Genomic DNA, 23,726 nt, shown 5'->3' on the forward strand with positions numbered 1-23,726 from the left:
AGCATTACATACACTGTCTCAAACCACCTTGGGCTGACATTGTTCCAGATCCACATCTACAATGTAGGAAGAACACCACACCAGAAGCCAATTATTTGTGAATGGTACAAACATATTTTAATGTACAATTAAATAATTGGCAAAAATAACTAACTAGAAAAAAGAACAGACAAACAACCAACCAAACAAAAAGTAAAACTACTGATATCAGAACAATAGTTTTTGCTCCTCTCAGCAAGCACCAACATGTTAGCAAGAGAACAGTGGCCAAAACTAGGGACCAAAAAACTGTATGGTTGGTTTTCCAGTCCGTTTTAGAAAAAAAAGAAATTGAGAAAAAGAAATTTAAAGATCAACGCAAATTTCCAATGGTTTGTACAATGAATCATAATCTATATACCTCTATATGCACTCATAAGACATTTCCTTAAAATGACATATTTCTCATTATTCCCAAAAAAGTGGGATGTATATGTTACGACAGCAGTGTCATGTTGCATCAATACATCTTTGAAAAAGTGTCATTCAAATTCAACTTTTGAATTAGCTTCAAGTTTTTATTCTCAAAAATAAAATTAAATACATCTATAACAAATATTGTTCTCCTTGTCATTTATAAAATAAGTCTAAAGCCATATTGCCTCTTATTTGTATTCATCCAGCACCCCTTTAACCAAGGAAAACAATCGTCATATCATCAAAAACACCAATCACTTTTAAAAACTCTCTCTTTACCACTGTCTTTGTGCACAGGATGGAGAATGACAGTCAGTGTTGGTTTATTACACACTAATGGAATCCTCGTAATGAAGTGCACATACAAAGGTACATCGGTGCTTCTCTGAATCACTCCTTATATGTATAAAAATCTCTCAGGTTGAGTCTTAGCTGCCCATAGTTCTTCAACTCAAAGGATCTTAAATCAAGATGAAACGTCTGTCCATTAACTCCATTCATATACATTATATATATTTTCAGTAATTTATTATCAGTTTTTGTTTATACATTAAGAAGATCACTTAAATCCCAAAGTTCAGAACACTAGAGACGCGTGTGAAGAGTCAGAATGATTCCTTGCTGGGTAGATGTGAGAGGAAAGAGAAGGACTTGGAATCAGAGATGTAGTTCCAGGTGATTATTTGCAAAATCCCAAAATTCTGCATCAACATTAAGTCTCAGTAGAGTTCCCTGCACTGTCCTAATCACACCTGTTGTGTCACCAGGTTCCAGTACTGAGAAGAAGGGCATAGTGAAAACACATTCATGGGACGGGTGTATAAGGGTGGGAAAACTGCGACATGCATAGGACAAATATTTCCCATGCAACAAGTCATCAGAAAACACATACTCATTTACCAAACACTATCAAAACTTAATTTAAGCCCCATCCATCCCTCAAAAAAAAAAAGCAGAGAAATAAAATAGAAAAAAGGAAAAAATAAAGCAGAATAAGAATATAAATTCTTCCTTTTATAATCAGGTTCTATCAATAACAAAAATATACTCTTCAAAAATCGTAGGTTCAAATATCATATGCCATACACTGTCAAAAACAAGAAAATATCTATTAGCCAACAAAAAGAGCAGAGTAATAAATAAGTTATTACCAAAGCCATCATTTTCATAATCATTACACTGGTAAAAATAAATCTAATACGCTCCAAAACTGATGACATTCTTGACTGTGTCAAGGAAAAAGAAAACAAAATAGTCAACTTTGTTTAAGCATTTTGCTTTTTAATTTCATGCCACTTTTAAAATCTTAAAAAATGTCTATAAAAAAAAAAAAGGCAGACTTTCTTAACCACAAAAATATTTCTGGTCATATACCAAGAGGAAATATTTCCCATCCCTTAACCATAAACCATTTGAACACAAATGGCAAAAATATATTTATATATATATTTATATATTAACAGCAATAACTTACCATTCATTTAACTTAATTTGTTGACTTGCACATGTAGTATCTCCCATAGGAAGTTCAGTTCTTTTCAATTACATAAGAAAAATATTAAATAATAATACTATCGATGACAGCCTTTGTAAATCCTAGAATTGCTACCAAACCCTGGCAATCAGGACAGTTCTTTGAGCACTGCAACATTACATCAAATCTAACGAGGGATTCATATTCGACCCCATATCTTGGTTATTTGTCAGCATGTCATTTGTCCCTTGCCCATGCAAGGCTCCCATCCCACCTAGCTGTGAAAGCATGGCACCCTGGTCCATCGCATTAGCCTGTTGCTGCTGTTGGGATGTCTGTGGCTGTTGCTGTGGAGGTGGGGGTGCAACCATGCCTCCATGATGCTGAGGGAGATGACCTGGATGAGGGGAACCCGTCTGGGTCTGCGGTGAGATGCGATGGGGTGAAGGCAGGGGCTGCGAGCGAGGAGATGGACTAGAGTTTGGTGGCTGGGACTGAGGCCGAGGCGAAGGCTGGGGTGAGCGGACTTGGTTGCTTAGGGAATTGGACAACTGCTGGCCCTGCAAATGGGGAGACTGGGACATCTGTTGCTGGGGCTGCTGAGGGCTCATGGGATTGTGTTGAGCAGGAGATCCTCCTCCTAGGTGTGACTGTTGTTGCTGGAGGAGCCGTTGCTGCAGAGCTTGCTGAAGCATGACTTGAGATTGGGAACTAATTGGAGCCGACTGCATGTGTTGGTGCTGGAGTGGACCACCACCTCCAGGACCTCCATCAGCACCCTGGAGTCCTGCTAGAGCACCCTGCTGCTGCTGCTGCTGTTGTTGTTGTTGCTGCATCTGAAGTTGCTGTTGTTGCAACTTTTGTTGCAGAGCTGCTGCAACCTGCTGATGGGACATAGACCCAGAGTAGTTTTGCTGGGGAACTCCCTGTTGTTGCTGGAGACCACCAGGCTGAGGTTGGCCAGGCTGCTGTGGGGGCAGTCCAGATTGCCCAAGATAACCCTGCTGCTGGTGTTGTTGAGGATGCTGGAACTGAGCATGGTTTTCCATTTGTTGCTGTTGCTGCTGCTGTTGCTGCTGCTGCTGCAAATGCCGCCTCATCATTTCTCTGAACTGGGGGGAGATGTTAGACATGTTGGCACCCTGATTGGGCATAACACCTTGCTGCTGCTGTTGTTGCTGCTGTTGCTGCAGTGCTGCTATTTGCTGTTGTTGCAAATTTCCACCCATTATTGACCGCTGTTGAAGTTGCTGCTGCTGTTGTTGTTGCTGAAGCTGATTCATTGGTATGGTAGTTCCTTGTGCCATATGCATACTTCCTTGATTTGTCCCAGAATTTACATTCATTTGCTGGCCATCAATGATTCCTGGACCTCCACCAGGTCCTCCTGGTACACCAGCACCTCCTGCTCCAGGCCCACCTCGACCAAGGTATCTAGGAACCCGCTGCCTGATAAAGGTTGCCATGAGCTGAGGGTTCGAACGTAGTATATTCAGGACTTGCTGTTGTTGATGGGGAGAGCTAGGTAACCTTAAGGTTCTTAGGAGGTCCTGTATGGCAGCCTGAGGGTGATTTCCAGGGCCAGTACCTACAGGTGCCACCCCTCCTTGGCCCATCATACCCATTAAACCAGAAAGCCCTGGCTGCTGATGCTGACCAACTGGCTGCTGCTGCTGTTGTTGAGGTGCAACCATTCCTTGCAGACCCATTTGGTTCATAACTCCAGGTCTCTGCTGAGGCATACCAGGACCATTCCACTGCTGCTGTGGTGGCACCTGAAGTTGGGGTGCTCCTTGCTGGCCCTGCTGTAACTGGACTTGCGGGAGCTGAGCCTGAGGTCCTGTCTGCTGCTGCATGCCTACTGTAATCATTCCCTGCTGCTGATCCATGTGAGTTCGAGCAACTGCTGCTTGTGTTTGGGGTGGCATTCCCTGAGGTCCACCCATTGCAGCTCCAGGATGGTTCATGCCCATCTGGCTTTGAGTTTGGGGACCCTGATGAAGGCCGTGTGGAGGCATCATTCCAGGACCCTGGTTTCTTTGCAGTATCTTTTGCTGAGCCATTTGCCGTTGAGTCTCTGCGACTCGTTGGATCTTCATGGCAATTTCTACAGCGGCAGGTGGGGGGCCAGGTTGCTGATGTTGCTGCATCACAGGCTGCCCTAGGTTTGACTGTTGCTGTTGAGGGAAGCCTCCTGGCACCATGCCTGGCTTTCCCACTGACTGAGGAAGTGGAGAGGAGCCTGGAGGTCTTTGCATATATGGAGGAAGGTTGTTGGCATGCTGAAGATGCTGAACTGATGTTGGCTGTTGCTGCTGTTGTGGGATCAGGGGCTGCTGCGGAGAGTTGATCATCCCACCATTTCCAGTCATTTGCTGGTATTGATGGGCCATCCCTGCCAACTGCTGCTGCTGTTGTGATGGAACACCTCCAATGCCAGGTTGAGTCACTGGAGGCTGACACTGCTGAGTGGGCGTCTGTGGGGTAGGGGGCTGAGTGCTTGGTGTTGGTGTGCTCGGGCCAGTAGTACTATTGTTCCCAGGAGATGGCAGCCCACCATTGCCTCCTGGAAGCTGCTGGCCTGTCCTTTGCATGCTGGCCATTCTTCTACGCACCATCTGGGCCTGCTGTAGCCTGTGCTGGAGCTGTTGTTGCCGCAGTTTCTGCTTGATGTTGAGGCAGAATGGCACAGGGCACTTATTCTCTTGGCAGTGTTTTGCATGGTAACAACAGAGTGCGATGAGCTGCTTGCAAATAGGACAACCACCATTGGTTTTACGCTTGCAGCCTTTGGTATGTTGAATTACACGTTTCATTTTCTGACAAGATGGAAGTGAGCAGTTAGCATTGCGGCACTGGCAGGCATGCACCAGAGACTGGATGCACCGCTGAATACTGAGACGCCTTGAATCTCCAGGATTCTGCATTGAGGAAGAAGCCTGGTTGCCGCTTTCGTCATCCAACCCCAAGCCCAGTTTTTCCATCTTGTGCTCGTGACCTTTTGTATTGTAGCAAGTGATGCAGAGATCATAGTCCTGTGAAGTATAAGTCAGAATAATCATTATATAGTGTACTGGATGAAAGGACATTAATTACCAGGATTATTAAGAATGACTATACGTATAACTAGAGTGAGCAGACATCCTGTTTTTCCTGGTACAAATTTTGAATAATTGAGGATATCAGCTTTACACATAAAAATTCATAAAAATAAGGATATTCAATATGTGATCTTGTGCCATCTTCCCACCCTTCCCATTCTATAGTCCTCACCTCACAAACAGTGCAATGGAAACGAGTTTCAACATGGAGCTTGCACTCATTGCAGGTATAGACAAAGCGGTCCTGGCTCTGGTTATGCAGTTCCACCAACATGCACATGGTGCTCCATTTGGAGCGCCGCAATGAAGAAAACTCCAGGTGCTTATCCCGTGCAAGTGTTAAGAAGGCATCACGACCATCCATCAAATCACATGCCATCAAAGGATCTGGGTCAACAATGGGCAGGAGAGAATTGGAATTGGGTGCCGCAATCAATCGGATAACGAAGAACACCTAGAAAAGAAGAAAAATTGTTGAAATAATAATAATTAATTGATTAATTAATTATGCCAGAGCATATATTGACATTGTACAAAATATATACCAGGATGCCACCAAACATGAATTCAAACAAGTCTGATGAAGTTTCTTGATTAAACAATCATATTACGGACACTGAATCAGGCTTTAGTCGTCTTCATACCTCTTTGTGCTTTTCCATTGTGGCATAGAGTTTCTGTGAAAGGTCATTGGACACATTTGGCATGCCCGGCTTCTTTTTATTGGCTCGGCTTAAGCTGCTCTTGTTCTTGCTCGTCTTCTTGTTGTTCTTTTTCTTGGCATTTTTGCTGTCACCTTTTGTTGTCTGGAGAAACAAAAAGAAATGTTCACAGCTGTGTAAAAAAGCACTTTTAACAGGGGAACAAAACCTAAGATAAGCGAGAGCCTAAAGACTAACATCAACACTCTCATTGGATGTGCTGTTCTCCTCCCTCTTCCTTTCCTCCTCTTCTTGCTCTAGTTCTTTGATACTCTCTTCAAGCACATTGGGCCAGAAATCACCCTCAAAATAGGGCAGTTCTTTGGCACTGGTGAGGCGATCTTCTGTTGCTTGTTTGAAGATGTCCTGTAAATAAATAAACAAGACTTTAACATTTCTAGATCTCACTCTTGTATGCTGAAAACAAATATAATATTTTTTTACAATAACATAAAAATGTCCAAATTGTACCTTGTAGTCATGCACGATGCGCTCAGCTACAGATTTATCCAGCATTTTCTTATACCACTCCTGCAGCCGCTTCGGCTTGGGTATCTTCTGGTCTGGAGGGTGACAGTGGAAGATGTAATCATCTCCTTCACTAGGAGGGCAGGCCCAGATGTGTCCAGTGGTAAACCTAAAAGAAAAAAAACCTGAAAGGTTTAACTAAGAATTTCACAAGGCAATAAAGTATGTGTACATCACTTATTTGTTGAAATCTGCTGAAACAGTAGGATAGAGAGTTATCATCTTACCCTTGTTTTTTGGCATAGTCCAGATATCCTAAAAGAATCTCATAGTACACACTTGTTCTCAGATAACGTGGCTGAAAGAAGTGGACACTGTCCAGGTAGGATATGTAAACCCGTCTAAAAGATGGGGGGAGGGAGAGGGGGGTTTAGAAGGAAACCAAACAGGCCCATCAAATTATAAAAAGCAGTTACAGATACCTGACCTTTGATTAGGGGGTGGACAATCTGAGCCATACTCTTGCACGTGCATCCCAAAAAAACAGACATCAACACCATCCACCTCCTCAAACGCAAATAAAGCTTTCGTTCTGTATGGGAAAGACTCTGCCATCTCTCCACTATCCACAAACCTGTGAAAAGGAAAGGATGTCATTAAAATCCAAGCAGACAAACAAGTAATGACGACAATTATTACAAATTATAGGCCTGCCTCGGTTTTGTAGCTTTACACTATACATGGGAGTAAACATCCAGCAGTGTGAGTGTCTGGTCTTAATCTATCCGGTCTCACCTAGACTTCATTCCTGGTTTGACTTCCACCACTTTGTCTGAGACGTGAACAACACGAATAGTGACTTCACCAGATTCTGGGTGATTCTGTCGCTTCAGAAAGTCATTAAGCCGCATTTCCAAATAGTTGCCTAGTTTGGTCTGTGGAAGCCCTGAAGGACAAAAAAAAAGATTTAAAATGTCATTACTAATTGGATTATCAGTGAGAAGAAAACAGAGAAAATGGAATTACATACTTTTAGCAGCATATTTGTTCTCTTTACGGGTCTTGTTGGACTTCTTCAAACAGCCATCACACACAAAGCTAAATACAGGGAAATTAAAAGGAATCTTGGGGTTAGAAACAACAAGCAGATTCAGTAGACAGTTTCTTTGCAGAAAACTCACCCTGATGGCCATATAGTGTCATGGTGCAAAACACAGATCTGATGCATCTTACGACCACAATCCATACATTCCACAAATCTACAGAGAAAATGGGGATTAAAAAAAAAGTTTTATTCTTGAGAATTTTGATGAGAAAACAAAACTGGAATTAAGGTTATATGAACTTACAGCTCAGGGTCGAGCATGTCATTTTTCTTCCTTTCAAACTGATCCTTGTTGATCGATCTGAAAATACATGCAAATTGTAGCACTATTAAAACAAGAAAATGATTCTGTAAAATCAAATGGTGCATTTATGGTCTTGAAAAAAACCTTTACTTGTAAATGCCCTTTACATGGCAATTACTATGGCACTCGACTACATAATGAATTGTGGGTGCATTTACACTTAATTTTTGTGTAAGGATCACGACTAAAGTCAAATGGGAGTAAATGCTTGTCCATATTACTTGTGTAGATGAATGAAGATATTAAATTAGCAACAAAAAATTAGTGCTTGGCAATGATTACATTTTTTTAAATCGCGATTAATCACATTGTTATGCATAAAACGAATGATACATTCAAAAGTAGTTTACTGTACACTTCATTTAAAAGTACTGCTTTATGAACAAACGTGCAATAACATTTGGTTTGCAAACACTTTAAACAAATATACATAGTATATAATATTTATAATATTTACATAGTAGCAGTTAGAATATTTATTGTAAATCTTAACTTATAACATTAATGTAATTAAATTAAATATAAAGCAAGCTATTTGTCCCTGCCAGGACATTAAAGTTTTTATAGAAAATAGTTTGTTATAGAAGTCCAGAGCCTCGATCATAACATTATAACAGGCATCTTCCAAGTAGAGACTTGCACAATCACGGGACCCAACGCAGTAGAGTGCAGCACGGTACAACACTTGATGGGTGAGTAGAGAGCCATGTGTGCGGGATGTGGGAGAATAATTAGGGTGTGCTCACATTAGGCAATCTTAACCCTCATAGACTGGTTGGTTTGACTAGTGTGATTGCTCTGTTTAGCAGTCCCTGGCTCGGTTGGAAGAGGTGGGCAAGAGCGCGGTTCAGTAATATATAGATCAGTGAGTGTGAGCGCTAACCACACCGGAGCGCAGACCTTCTGATACATGGTGCGCGATTGCGTGAATATTTACGAGCGGCAAAAGCAGTAGATGTGTAAAGCAATATATTGTGAGAGAGCAGTGTGTTACTGCGTCCCATACGACTCAAAATAATAAACCACCAGCTTAACAAAATGCACTCCACTTTGCGGAGCAAGTTGCTGTCGGAAGCTTCCTATTTTTAATTTATGAAGTCGTGATTATGAGCTTGTTGAATTCTTTTCTGTTAAAAATAACACTGAACAGTGGTTTGTGAATGTCATTCTTAGCCTAAATAATTAACCCATGATTTGTCTGCATGTGTATTCAGAGCCAGTAAGCAACGGACTTTCATAATAATAAAATAAACTGCATTAACGCAATAAAATAATTATCAGTGTTAATCAATTAATGCATTAACGCGTTAATAAAAATATCTGTCAGTCTGACAGAGTGATAGAAAATTTACTACATAGTCCATTTTTATCTATCGGTAAACTGTGTTAACTCTTGGTGTGTGCCATTGTCTTCACAAGAACTTATACTGCAGACACTAGAGAAAAAAAAACAACAAACTTGTTTTTCAATGCAGAAAAAGATCACACTGTAATAAGACACTGATTAAAAACAATGGAGAAAGAGAAGTCGCTTACGTTTGAGGTTGGGATGGGTCATCTCCCAAGGACACACTCTCACCCTGGATCTCATTGAAACACTTCTCACAGAAGTGATACCTGCCAGCAAGAAGCCCATATTTTGGTGAACTACACCATGTGCCAACACCACAGCCAATCACAGTGAGGTAACGAGGAGGTAGCCACCAATCAGTGCAGGACAAGGCAGGGCAGGGCAGACAGGCCAAAGGGGGAGTGCAGGACAGGGTCGTCGCCAGAGGAGCCAATCATGATGCAGGATTATTGGAGCAGGGGTTTTGAGCAGGGAGGGGTTTAGGTGCAGATGATTGGTCAGATGAAAGCAGGCGATAGCAGACACGACAAAAGTCATAGTACAGGGGGGGAGAAAAGGGTCGACAAAGAAAAACATTAGACGAGACAGGAAAGGATGAATAAGGAGGGAGACAACAACAGAGACAAGCAGAAAGCCAAAGCAAAGCACAGATTAGCATTTACATGTATAATGAGGAAAAACCATTACAACAAAACAGGAGCAGAATCAATTGCGAAGGGTGTTCAGACTTATGGACACATGAGCACATTAAACACAAACAAAAAGACTGCAGCCACAAAGTCAAGCAAACAGGCATTTTAAAGGTGTCACTTTATAAAATAAGATTTGCTCCTTTCATGACACTGGCATTAATCAAAGTTGTATATTTTGAATACATTTACAAGCAGTTATTGATATTAAATTACTGAAATAACTGAAAACCATGATAAGACATTAAAGGGTCATACCACGAGAAATACAACACTTTTACACATTTTTATGTATGCATTATGAAAACATTAGCATAACCAACCACAATTTAAATTCAAGTAACAGAAATGGTGAAAATGGCCTTGTACAAAATAATTAGATGTGGCAGAAAAGGAGCACACTTTAAAATGCCAAGTATTTCACACACAGAATCTTACAAGGGACCGATTGGTGGAAAAGGTGGGATAATAAGACACTCTTATCAACTGTGGTGCAATTGTCAGTTCACTTTATGCAGCCAGGTACAGTGGGTGAAAAAAAGCTGTTTAACCTGTTTCACGTGCATGTGCTTATAATAAATAATCATAACAGGGTCATTCAGGTATACATGTATGCCTGTTGATATTAGCCTCAGTTTTAAGTTCCTTACCTGTTCTGATAACTAAAGTAAGCAGCATCTCGTGGTATAGTGCATAGCTGCTTCCCATAGCAGCACAGAGTTTGGGGAGAAAACTCATACTGTGTGTGAGAGAGAGGGAAAGAGAACAAAAAAAGAAGCATTAGCCAGTGTCATGTTGGCAAAAACATGACAAATGTCTGTTTAAATGTTCGTAAATACAGATACATTTCAGGCATCTTTCAGATCAATATATTCTTGAATCTGTGCTATGACACAAAACCCAATGTTATGACTAACTCTACGGACAAGAAAACTAAGCTGGTTTGCTCAAAGCCTACACCATAACACCTATTACTGCATCAGCCCCAAACTCTTATTGAATCCGTCTACAAACAAAGAGGAAAGTATTGATTCATAGATCAAGAACCACCTCAACCAGTACAAACACTCCTATGCTCTCCAATGTACCTTTCTCCCACAACAGTAGCCAAGGCTCTGCATGACCGGGTCGATCTCCTGCTCAAACCCCTCCGCCAGCTTGGAGCAGTACTTGTAGACTCGTGACGTCTTGCGATTGTACAGCCAGGCGTTGTTGAACATGAGCCAGATGTCATCCACGTATTGCCACGGTTCTTGGTACTGGCCCGTGTCAAGCTTCCGTTTGATAGTAGACAAGTCCATGGGATTCTTCACAATGTCAAAATAGTCCTGCAATTTGTAAAGAGCGACAGTGTTAAATATTAGTACAAATATCCATCTACATGGGACAGAATTAACTTAATATTCATTTTCAGCATTTAGAAAATGTGTTTGAAATCCCAATCGCCAATCTTGAAATATTTGCTAAATGATAAGAGAAAAAGGAGTAAAGGGGCTGTGGCATTTTCCTTTTGATAAAAACTTCAACTTTCAATTTTGCAAGTTCAATCTGTAGTTTCAACAAGGTGTCAAGAGTCTGCTGGATGACACAAACGGGCCTATTTTGCCTCACAAGCCTGACTTTTGCCGGTAAATGGGGATTTCTGGGTGCAGGTAACACAGAGACCGGGTACACCTTGTTCATGGGCATACAATATCAACATTTTAACAATGCAAAACTGTTTTAAAAAAATCAGCCAATTATCTTTTAATAGTATGGCTATGTGAAACAAAACCCAGCACTGTATTAAGATGGCTGTGAGCAGACAGCAGACGTACTGGTATTCCCAGTAGTGAAGGGTCCACAGGCTGGCGGAAGGGCAGAGACTCTGGGTCCTGGCGGTAAAGAGACTCCAGTGTGGGCATCAGGGCCTGCCTCAGCTCCTCTGGTTTAAAAACTGGTGACAAAGCAAGTAAAAGAAACCGGATTACGATAAAATCAGTTCTTAAAATCCCTGATGCAACAGTGGCTCTTTAAGCTATAAGCTGTAAATCAGCAACAGGTCACCTATGGCATGCATGAAAATATTTGAAATCAACACTTCAGTCATTACTGATGGGTAGATTCAATGTAAGCAAGACTAAAGCATCAAATTATTAACTCATCTGTTGCCAACTAGACAACCTTAGCAGCTAAAACACTAAAGTGTGTTCTGATCATACTTTTCTTTTTGTTAGGGACTCCAGAAGGTGAACTGTGTGATGTTGTAGACCCTGAACCTTCCTCCTCTTCTTTAGGCTCAGTCTTTATGTCTGGCTTTTTGTCCCCCCCAGCTGCAGCTGAAGAAGTCTCCATCGGCACACCATCGCTCGGCTCTTCTTTCTTTATCTGATAAGTTACCAAAAAAACAGTTGATCCACATGGAATACATTTTTTAAGAAAGAGGGGAAAATTAACATTCTTCAGACTTTGATTCTTGTTTAATAGAAATAAAACTTCCATTTATTACCTCAGGCTTTTCCTCAGCTTGAAGGTCTTCTCGTTTGCCTGTTTTTCCACCTGTCATGCCTTCTTCATCCTCATCCTCATCCTCTTCTAGTTTCTGCTTGACCTCCACCTTAGGCTCAAGGCTGTTTGCGGAGTCTGAAAGACCTTTTTGAAATGATGTGTCCGCACTGCTGACGGAGGCAGGGGTAGCAGGCTGGCCATCCACTGGTAGAGAACCCTTATGAGACAACTATAAGACAGGAAAGAGGAAAACAAGGTCAAAAATTAAAAGATCCAAAACTAAGGCCACCAGTGAAAATGTCACTGAAATTAAATAATTATGTACATTTACATTTTTCTATTTAAACTTGATAATGAGTGCCATAGTTCTGAATCTGAACCATAACGTGTAATTGAATTTAAGATGGACAGAAATTTATAAAATTAGAAACATTTTTGTGCATTTTTCTAAGCATTTCTGAATATTTCAGAAATTGTTGAATGGGCAAGACTTTATAAATGAGGCCCCAGCAGTACTCACTGGAGTGCGGGGGTGCTGGCTGGCATTTGGCGTAGAGAGGCCACTATGAGACACAGCAGGAGAAGTTCCTCCTAATGGCTGCTGCTTAGGCTGCATGGCACTGTCAGAACTGGCGGACAGAGGTAACTGCTGCTTACTGCCGCTCGTTGCTAACTGGGGTAGGCCGGGTGTGTGAGGCTGGGGTGTCTGAGAGCCCGGCGTGGGCGTGGGTGTGCGGCTATGAGCTGGGGAAGGAGAATTCTGGTGGAAGAGTGGGCAGTGGTTGATGGACTGTGTTGGGGTGGACGATGGAGGGACCCCACTCATGCTGTTGGGACCCAGAGAGCCCACTGAAGACCCGCTGCCTGCCCCTCCAGCAGACCCAGGCTGGGCTAAAGGACTTCCGATGGGTAAAGATGATAAAGTAGGCATTTGCCCCTGCTGATATATATATATAAAAAAATAAAAAAAGATTAAACACTGAGAATGCATTCATGATGCAGTTCAGAGCAAGTAGCACATATGATGCATTGCGGCGCTAGAATGTTAAATGACTACGACTAGGATCACGCTTGATCCGTGAAATACAGGAACTCATACTTGGATTGTACATTAAGAATCTTATAAATCTCAGAGAACATCTATGCTCTCTTACTTGAGTAACAGTGCTGTCATTTCCTGGGTGTGCCATGTCAACAGATCCAGCACCAAGAGCAGGATTTGAACCTTGAAACTGTCCAGTTTGCATGTACTGATTTTGCATCTGTGCAACATTTGGCTGTGGCATCCTCACACTGCCCATGCTTCCCTGAAACAGCCAAAACATTCAGCATTTAGAAGAAATATTTTGTGCACACATAAAACAAACTTTAATCATAAAACTACAAAAAGGATCACTTCCAGTGACAGTAATGACCTGGTTAAGTGGTGTGCTGAGTGGAAGAGGAGGTGTAGATCTCTGGCCCATCGACTGCATTCCAATGTGGTTCCCAAAGGGATTCATGCCTACAATGCACAGAGAAGTAGAGAAAATTTATAAATGTACATTAAAATACAGTAATATTGTCAAATATTAGAAATAAAACAATATATTTTTTTTTTAATATATTTGAAAAAGTAATTTATTCCGGTGATGGCAAAGGTGAATTTATAGCTGCCATCACACCAGTCTTAATATTTTGTGGAAATCGGGAAATATTTCTTCAGGATTCTTTGATGAATGAAATTAAATTAAATATAAACTTGCTGAATAAAAGTATTTCTTAAAAAAGAATAAATAAAAAGAATAGAAATAGTAAAGATAAATATTTAGAATATCTTAGAAAACACGTGTGTGTGTGTGTTTGTTTTGCTCCTTTCACACTGCACATTGGACCCGGAAAATTGCCAGAACATTGCCGGGTCACCTTCTGTGTGAATGCAAACACTTCCCAGGATTGATTCCGGGATTGATCCCGGGTCGGAGACCTAGTAACATTGCCGGGTTCAGTCCCAGAACGAGCGTTGTATGAACAAAAGCCAGAACTAATGCCGTAAAGGGTGTGTCGTAGTGTGAAAGTAAAATCTAGCGACCTGGGAAGAATTGCAGGGACACATTACCCGTGTATTTTCCAGAATCGCAGTGTGAAAGGGACTTTTGAGTGTTTACAGATTTAGATATCCAGGTGGGAACTTAAACGTGAATAAACACAGCTTATAAATCATACATATTACATTTTTATGAGAAAGTAAAATGCACAAAGTTTCCCGTGATGGGTAGATTTAGGTGTAGGGTTGGTGTAGGGCGTAAAAAAAAACGGTTTGTACAGTATAAAAACCATTATGCCTATGGGGAGTCCCTACAAGTATAGCTAACCATACATATGTGTGTGTGTGAGTTGAGAGTGATGCAGACCAGCAGCATTCTGCATCCTGTTCATCATCTGGTTTGGACCAGTAGGCCGCACCACTGAAGGATCCGAGAGAGGGCCATCTTCAGGTAGAGGGGCAAAACAAGAAAATGAAAAGATCTTAAGTTATGAAATTGCTTGACAAGAGCAGTTTTCTGTTCTGTTGGCATTGTTTGGGTAGGAGACATTTAAAGGCTTGTCCCTTTGTTTAAGAGCAAGTAGTTTAGTTACAATTTACCAGCTAACTGGTCGCAAAGAGAGACAATTTTGGTGGATGAGTACTCACTAGGAGGCAGTCCTGTGGGTGGCCCTGTCTGACCAATCCCAGTGGGGGGCATACCAGGCTGAGTGGGCATCATGCCCTGCTTCTGTAACCGTGTCCTTCGCTTCTCTTCCAGTTCCTTCTGGATCTTATAAATCTTCTCTGCCAGCAGGTGATAATACTCCGCCTGAAAGTGTTGAGTGTAAACAGTGACATAAATCAGCGATTACAACAATAAACACAAATCATTACAGCCAACGCAGACAATATACTCACCCTGCTGTTAGCGGACTCATACATATCCCCCTCAACTTTACGTGCATAGGCCACTAGATTCTCCATCCGCCGGTCCTTCAGTGCAGCTGGGTCTGGAGTGGGAAAAATGGCCTGGACTCTGAAGAAATAGAACGGCATTAAGGGGCATGGAAATGAACATTAAATTAATATCTAAAGCCTTTGTTTTCACTGGTTATTTATTGGTAAATATAATTATTATTATGAAGCACTTGTTCCTCCACGGTGACTTTTTTTAAATTTGTTTTATTGCCATACTAGCATCTACGGCTATTTTCATGGCAAGATCAATCTATTTTAAAAGAAATAAATAGCAATAACACTCTAGTAATGTAACACAACAACTGACAACCAACTCCAATGCAACCAATTAAAAAATTTTAATGTGACTTCTTCAGGCATAATTTTTCACAGCAGTGTACAACTTACAGTTTGTGCACCAGGTGGCTGCGTAGATCCTGGGTGATGTCCTCGTGCCAGCTCTTCCTCATAACACCAGTGGCAGCTGGGTTGGCCACAGGCATAGACCCCACTCCGCCCACAGCATTGTCATTCATCAGACTGGAGACATTGGAGTGAAAACAAATGAGGACCACTCTCTGTTTATATATGAACTCATCAAAACTGACAGACACCTGCTGCTGCGGACTACTAGTACTGTGAGATTTTAAGAACATCTGAATGTGGAGAAGTGAATGGTGATTAGTTACACGAGGGTTCTTTACCTCTGCGCGGTCATGTTCAGATGCAACATTGTATCCTGGAGAAGGCTAGCTTGCTGATTCTGAGACTGACCACCCAGTGCTCCATTTACTCCCATGGAATTTGTTCCTATAACAAGAAAAATCACAAGAAGAGGTACCATCATTTCCAAGTATAGTGAAGATTTTTGTGCTAATGAAGGCTGCATTTCTTTGCTCAAAAATATTTAAAATAAATAAAAAATATATAGTAATATACTATAACAACTTCTATATATTTCTATATATCTAATATTTCTATTTTAATATTTTAAAATGTCATTTATTCCTGTGATGGCAAATTTATTTTTTTGTGGTAACTGAAGTACTTTAAGGATTTTTTTAAATAATAAATAAAGAAGTCTTTGACTTTTGATCAATTTAACATCCTTGCTGAAGAAATGATTAATTTCTTTAGAAAACAAAAAACAAAAACACACACCTTACTGACCCCAAACTTCTAAATGGCAGTGTACAAAAAAAAAAAAAAAATCTGGAAAGTATTGTCCAAATCAAATTTGAAGCCTGTTTGTCATTACCCATTGTGTTTACTGCGCGTTGTGTTTGTTGGACAGGCTGAGGGGAAGCCTGATTTCCCTGGTATGTAAGGCCCAGCGCTGCGTAAGCCCTCTCGATGGAGCTGGGGTCTATCTGCCCTGGGGTACTGAGATGGGGGGCACTGGGTGGACCACCAGTTACATTACCCAAAGAAGAACTCAATCCCACACCCCCAGTACCTAGGAGAGCTGAAATCATTTGGAGACAAAAAGCAGAAATAAAATCAAAATAAATGACAGTTTCCATCGAAATCTGAAAATAGAAATGCGATTGTTGAAATATCTTATTTTGCAACACTGAAGACAAACAGAAAAACATGACAAGGTTACAAAGTAACTTGAGATGTATGAAACAGCAAGTTTTGTATTACTACACACACTCACTCTGTTGATTCCTCTTGTCCCCTGCGTTTTTCAGTGGTAGACATACAGGACAGTCATGCCGCGTGCAGTTCTTCCAGTGAGAGATGATCTGTCTGGATGAGGCACAGTGCGCCACTAGAAAGCAATAAAAACACAAACCTAGTATTAGTAATAGTGCCATGTTGTATAAATTGGCAAAACTGCTGAACAGCAGAACCAAAAGTGGCACATTGTTTCAGTTCTGTACAGTTTATACAATCACCTTGGCAAGATTTGCCAGCCTGGCAGTGCGTCATGTGGTTGAGGACGTTCTTCATGGTGCGACAATGGGGCAGGCTACACTGCCGTACTTCCCCATTGGCCTGCTCCCTCCGCTGGCACTTGTGGGCATGGAGCAAAAGCACCAGCTGCTGCTGTATGAGTTTGCGCTTTTCTGGGTCGGCTGCTGGAGGAACTCCTCCCACCGCTGTTGCAGACATGGCTGATGGAGCGGATCCGGGCCCGAGAGCTCCTTGGGCGTTAGGCACCATGCCGGCTACTCCTGCGCCTCCGGCAACACCTGCTGGAGGCTGGGAAGCCTGCTGTGCAAAAATTAAAAACAGACATTAAGTTATTTTGTTGATTTCATTAAAATTAGTCTAAAATCTACATGACTGAACACAAACCATGCCAGGTAAGCCCTGCACAGGCTTCTTGTCGAGGTTAAACTGGGCCGGACTGTTGGGGAGACCTGGTTTGTTCTGGAGCTGAGAGGCCAGCGCTGCAACACCCAGACCCTGACTGGCAGGCTGACCATACGGGCCTCCATAGGGGCCTGAACCTGCATTCATCCCCATCTGCAACAAACAGACAGAGAGAGATGAAATGAAAATGCTTCTACTGTATCCACAATGCGGACAAAATCTTGGAATCCAGTCATAAAAAGGGAATTTACTGTACATCGATATCAAAATTTGGAAGAATACATCAAAGGTGGACTGTATGTTTAATCAAACTGCAATATGGGCTAGTGTCTGTGTCCGCACAGTTGAGTCTTCACACTGAAGCATGCGTGATGCTAGTGGTGTTTTCAGCATCTGCCTCAATCTTGATCTCAAGAGCTGCACTGCCAATTCACTTTATTGCATTTTAACATTTCATTTGATAAAACTATCGTCAGACACACATAGCACATAGGTCTTTACTAGAAACCCCAAAATAAATGTTTGGTTTAATTCAATTAAATTATGATAATATATTACTGTATTATATACAGTAACATGTACTTCGCAAAGTAATAATAATACAGCTTACTAAAATATTACGTAAGGAATGTCACTATTTTCCACAGATGAATTCATCCTTTAATTTAAACAGTTAACCTGTTGTACAGCTCTTTGATTGTGGAGAAATATTTCTTTCTGCAAAGTGCTGTACAACAGGTTTAGTGATTCAATCATTTATTTGATTACATTTTAAAAGATTAAAATAATTGTTCAAGGTTTCTAAAGTTATTTAATTACCAACGGCTTTGATAATAAATGTATATTAAATCATAAAACTGAATCAAGAAAGTTAAAAGACAACACAGCAACACAAAATCTTCTGGGGGGGGGGGGGGGTGCTAATATCATAGGGTACTAATAGTAAAATAAATGCATTTTAATTGAATTATTTATTAAACTGTACATTTTTTTATGAACTCAGCAAAGAAATTTGAATTTGGGAAAAATTAAGATTTTATGCCCTATAAAAGATATGAGAACATAAGGTATTTGATAAGGGATTATGATATTTATTTATTCATAATCATGTATATTTAAAGCTGATTATAAGGATCTGACTGTTAAGTACAAATCTACATTCTGTGAGAAAAACATTCACCTTTCCAAGTCCAGATCGCCATGTGCTTCAAATGAGAAAGCTACTTTTAAAATTAAAGTTGGCATATAACAGTTTTGATCATCTTTCTTCTCTATTGTAATCTATATCATGGTAAAACACAAACAGGAAAAAAAATGTAGGCAGACTAGAGGCTTGATTTTGTCCATATGGAATTTATTTAATTGCTGCGATCTCATGAGAATAACAGGCTGCTGGAAAGGAGGGATTATTACCCCAAAAAGCTGTCGTCATTTGGCTATAATTTATCATCTTGAATGTATCTGTCCAATACTGAAACTTAAAATAAAATGACATTTACCTTGTTCATTGCTCCAGGCTGCTGTGCCCTCGGTCCACCCTGACCTCCTACTGTCTGCTGCTGTTGAAGAGCTTCTGCTAACAAGTTACTGCTGCTGCCCATGCCTGGATTGTGATGTCCTATTCTGGGCGACCCGTTCAACATCTGCGCTCCCAGCGTGTTTTGCTGCTGAGGCATGGGTCCTCCTGGCTGTTGCTGTCCGTTGCCTTTCTGAAGTCCGGGCATATTCCTGTTCATGTTGCCCACCATCCCTGCCATCTGCTGTTGTTGCATAAGCATGGCCTGCTGCGGGGAAAGATGCTGCTGTCCTTGCGGGCCCATGCCTTGAGTACCTGGAGAAGCCTTCATACTCCCAAATACACCCATTGAGGCTCCTGCTGGGCTACCCATCGCACCCTGCTGCTGTGCTGCAGATGCGGATCCATGCCGGAGGAGTTCTGAGAGCTGCTTGTGTTTGGCCGCTGCATCCTGGCCACTGGACACAATTCCTCCGATGGCACCGCCCCCACCGCCCAAATTGCCATGCAACTGGCCGAGGTCCCCTCCATTTGCTAGACTCAGCTCAGAGGAACTTATCAGCTCATCTGGAAGGTCATGCTCCAGGTCAAAAAGCGAGCCAAAATCTGTAGCAGGAAATGAGAATTTAGAAAACAAAATTAATGATGAAAAACAAAATGCAATATATTCTGGTCTTGGGATAGATTCAGTGATATACTAAACGCTGTACTAAAATTGCATTGCAAAAACACATATCTCTAGACCTTACGTATTTTTCCAATCCACTGACTTTACACAAAATACACAAACACATTATGTTAATGGCCCCTAAATCAGTTTACAATGTCAGTAAAGTAAAGGCATGTTCACACACCATGGCTGATGGAGTCCACAAAATAGCTTTAACAATAATGACACTATAATATTGTTGGAAATGCTTTCAGAAAAAAAAGTGTCCAGCTAAAGAACGATAAAAAAAGAGCTAGACGTAACTACAGCATACACTCGTTATAAACACAGTTATTGTGCATTGGTGTGAAAGCTTTATAACTATTGTTATAGTTCTTGGTGAGCGGCCTTTCACATAATATTACATATGAAGTTAAATGGCCTCCAAAAATTCTTCAGAAGAGACCTCGGTATGAGATTGAAGAGACCACCGTGACCACTTTCTATCAACATATTATGAAAACACAGTTTGTGATTTATGCATTTGTACGTCAGAAGTACATCCTAAAACTGAGTGTAATGAAATTGGCATGTCCTGTCATCACTATGTAAAGCTGTCATTCGATCCGAAATGATGTGCCAAACACTTCCACAGCCACTTGGCTGGATAACTGACAGCTGTGTTTATTAATGACTATCTGAAATGGCTGGCTGTGGTTTTTGACAGGAAGCCAAACGCAGATGATTGCATGTTGTTGAATTAGGATGTAATTTTTTAGGTAGTCGCTACTTAGACTCTGTAGTAAATAAAAGTTATTTGCTGTTGACACTTGCTCATTTTAAAAAATAGAATGCATGTTTTTTTTAATGCATGTAATTTCCAAACAAGTGTACATTTTATTGATATAAATGTATATACCTCCTCGTCTGACAAATCAGCTATTGGTTAAACTGGTGGAAGTGGTCAAATTGCTTCAGAAACTGCTGGTCTTACAAATGAAGTGAAGCAGCCGTGATGGGGGCCACACATTCACTCCACAGACAAAACAATTGGATACTGAGCATATTTTGTATAAAAACGCTAGACTCGGATGCATTCACATTTAAACAACGCAATAAACTCCCTTTAGTATCAAAACTGCATCAAACTCGAATTTGAACAAAAGGTTGAAAACATTAGAGACATCAACAAAGAAACGTACTTCGCTATTGAAGATACGTTCAAGTATAATAACTCGAACCTTTAACGTTCAATAAGAAACGACAGGACACTTATGTGGTAATGATTCGTATTGCTAAGCATTAAATGTGTTTAATGGTTTGTTTTTAGGAGACAGGCTCGTCAGTTGTGTTATGGCTGAACAATGGAAATCAAGATCCGAAAGAAAAAAATGACCGACGCACTAAAAGGCTATTTGAAACAGCAAGCTAACTCACTCAAACACAACACAAGTGCACTGGTATCACAAACATATCACACAAACATTAAGACTCTTTCATTCAAGCTCCATAAACAAGCAAATGAATTAAACTAACCAGTGAAAAATCATCCGGACCTTAAAATAATGAGGAATTTGTTGATATGCATCTAACATTAGCTAACAATGCCTTGGAGTTGTTGTGCGGGCCTTCAGCATCAGTCTGTTATTAGCTGACCAGCTAGCTAACCAATATGAATTCACATTTATTAACATTAAAAATAACAGAAAAATATGTCGAGTAAAACAAAGAGGGGCCGCGGCTAACGTTTGTGCTCGCTGCACATGGACAGTTTGTGAAAACAACTGTGTTCAAGTGCACTCAGAAAGTTTTGAAGTTGATTGACACACAGTTTAGCCAATTTATGTTACTGTCGATTACGTTACTAGGAAATCAATAAGTACTGATGAAATGTGAAGACTAGGCTCTTAGCAGCTATTAGTAGAATTTTAATTATGAATACATTTTTTATATAACGTTACATTATTATACATCTTATCTGAAGAAGTGATCCAAACACTTTGCAAGTGGGAACTAAACCAGAAACAGGCGCTTCACAGAAAAAATAAATAAATCCCACTACTGTCATTGCCACTGTAGATCCAATTTATTTTTCATCATTTACAGCAGCTGACACCAAGCACAGACTCGCCGAGAGAGAGCAGCGTGCAGCCGCTGTGACTGAATCCCAACATCGACAGAGAAGCGCTAATGCTAAGCTAGCTGGAGTGACAAGCTAAAGCGATCTCGTGCGGATACGCCGTTAGCTTGCCAAACTAGCCTGACAACAAAACTAAAAAGAAAATCCCATTCCACGCTTAAAGACTCGTTGTGCGTGTCTAAGCCGAAAACAAGCAACCAGTAATTAAAACATCTCAGTATCGTAAAAATTAAACGAAATACATAGTTACCGTTTCCATCGCTGGCCGAGGCAGATAGCGCCGGGGAGGACAGTTTAGGCCTCTTGGCTGAAGGCGGGCCAGACTCCAGAACGTTCTCGGCCATATTTTTTAACGAATTAAAATATATATCCTCGGAGATAGGCGCCTAAGCCTATTTGTAATCATCGAATTTAAAAAATATCACTTTTAAAAATATGACATTTCCCCCTCCTTTTTAGGGACGAAGGGGGGGAAAGTCCCGTGTACAAAATACTCCTCTTTCCTGGGTTCGCCTCTCGATTTCAGCTTCGGCGGATCAACCCCCCTCACCAGCCCGAGTTTTGTTCTTTATACAGTTCTGCAAGCGGAGGAGGAGGTAGGGGGAGTCGGCTCGGCAAGAAAGGATAAAAAAGACGCTCGCAGCGGCTCGGCAACTCATCCAGTCCGGTCAAGAGTTAGAGAATTGAGCGATGATATGTTTGAAATGATTTTGCTCGTCTGCCACATCTGTTCGCAACATAGGTGTGTTTTGTAGAATGTCGTACCGTCATGTTAATATCAAATGGTATCAAAAGTTCAAATTGAGCCAAAATATGAACTTTATTTTCTTTCTTGGTATCTAAAAAATTTCTGAAAATGTTAGCACAGAATTATTATATAATTATTATATTAAATTTGTTGTAAAAAAAATAAATAAAATAAAATAAAAATAATACAAATTCACATTGTTTTATGTTGGAATTTTACTGGGAAATGTTCTTAAATTCAAGCAGTAATTGAAATCTAAATCAAATCAAAAACTGGAATAAATAACCTGCAATATCCCACTATAATGAGCATTTTAACTTATTAGACACTATGCACAAAACCGTTAAGAAGTGATTTAAGAATCACATTTGATTTTTATTTATGTAAGAATTGCATGCGGTGGAATATGAATTACAATTTTTAACTACAACTATACAACTGTCAATCAGTTGTTTTTTTAAATTGCATTCATTACACTAGAAATTAAAAATGGCTAATTTAGAAAATATTAAACCATTATATGTTGTGGGCCTACTCCAAAAATTTATATTGCATGACCGCTATATGACACCTAAATTGTAAATTGTTTGAATAAAGATAAATGTTTTCCATTAATAAAGGTACATGTTTTACATTAATATTTAACACAGATTGCCATTTTTAATTATTATCTAATTTATTTTAGTGTCAAATTACTAAAAATACCTTTTTAGATTAGGCCTCAATTGCTTATTGGCTGTAGCCAGTATTTTTCAGTACGTCGTTCTTTTGAAAGAGTTTGGAGTGAAAATGTTCTCTAGCGCTTCATTTTTATAAAGCAGTTTGCTATTGATAAATGTATTAACATTTTGTAAGCAGTGCTAATTTAGCAAAATGTAGCACATTTAAGCAGTTCATGGTTATTACAATTTTCATTAGATGAAAGGAAGAAGTGCTTAAATATAGACCCAACAATGTGGCTAAGCGAATCAATAATTTGGAAGCTATAGAACAGTTATTCACACTCCCAAAGGACTTTAAATATCGCCTCTGAGGCTGGCAGTCTATAATTAAAATCAATACATTATTATTAAATTCGGATTAGACAGAGATATTAATTATTAGACCAAAAAACGACATAAAATCTAGTAGTCTACAGTTTGCAACTAGACGGATGTACTGTTACTTCCTCTACAGTCACAAATCTGGGTGTTATATTAGACAGCCACTTGTCTTTTGAAAACCATATTTCCGATGTTACAAAAACTGCA

The 23,726-nt window shown here is 40.4% G+C and overlaps 1 protein-coding gene across 7 annotated transcripts; it reads right to left on the reverse strand.

Moving 5' to 3' along the window:
- Nucleotides 1-91: 91 nt before the first annotated feature.
- ep300a (E1A binding protein p300 a) lies at nt 92-22,480 on the reverse strand. 7 transcript variants are annotated; one of them, XM_052570252.1, is made up of 31 exons: nt 21,979-22,480; nt 18,923-19,545; nt 17,406-17,576; nt 17,003-17,321; nt 16,762-16,875; nt 16,360-16,566; nt 15,806-15,911; nt 15,510-15,641; nt 15,063-15,180; nt 14,811-14,973; nt 14,530-14,607; nt 13,552-13,640; nt 13,291-13,443; nt 12,657-13,076; nt 12,138-12,365; nt 11,851-12,016; nt 11,467-11,585; nt 10,738-10,977; nt 10,300-10,388; nt 9,146-9,226; nt 7,550-7,606; nt 7,382-7,459; nt 7,231-7,298; nt 6,996-7,146; nt 6,688-6,834; nt 6,488-6,601; nt 6,204-6,369; nt 5,931-6,098; nt 5,676-5,837; nt 5,204-5,485; nt 92-4,965 (listed from the first exon to the last, which is right to left on the reverse strand). In XM_052570252.1, the coding sequence occupies exons 1-31, from the start codon at nt 22,070-22,072 to the stop codon at nt 2,107-2,109; spliced, it is 7,962 nt and encodes a 2,653-aa protein (XP_052426212.1). In that variant the 5' UTR covers nt 22,073-22,480; the 3' UTR covers nt 92-2,106. The 7 variants fall into 7 exon arrangements, with proteins under 7 accessions (XP_052426212.1, XP_052426210.1, XP_052426208.1 ...); XM_052570250.1 differs by having other exon boundaries at nt 9,146-9,256; XM_052570248.1 differs by having other exon boundaries at nt 9,146-9,256; nt 16,756-16,875; nt 17,003-17,318; nt 21,979-22,453.
- Nucleotides 22,481-23,726: the final 1,246 nt, after the last annotated feature.

The sequence above is a fragment of the Carassius gibelio genome, chromosome B12 (genome assembly GCF_023724105.1).
Source record: "Carassius gibelio isolate Cgi1373 ecotype wild population from Czech Republic chromosome B12, carGib1.2-hapl.c, whole genome shotgun sequence".
NCBI classification, from domain to species: Eukaryota; Metazoa; Chordata; class Actinopteri; order Cypriniformes; family Cyprinidae; genus Carassius; species Carassius gibelio.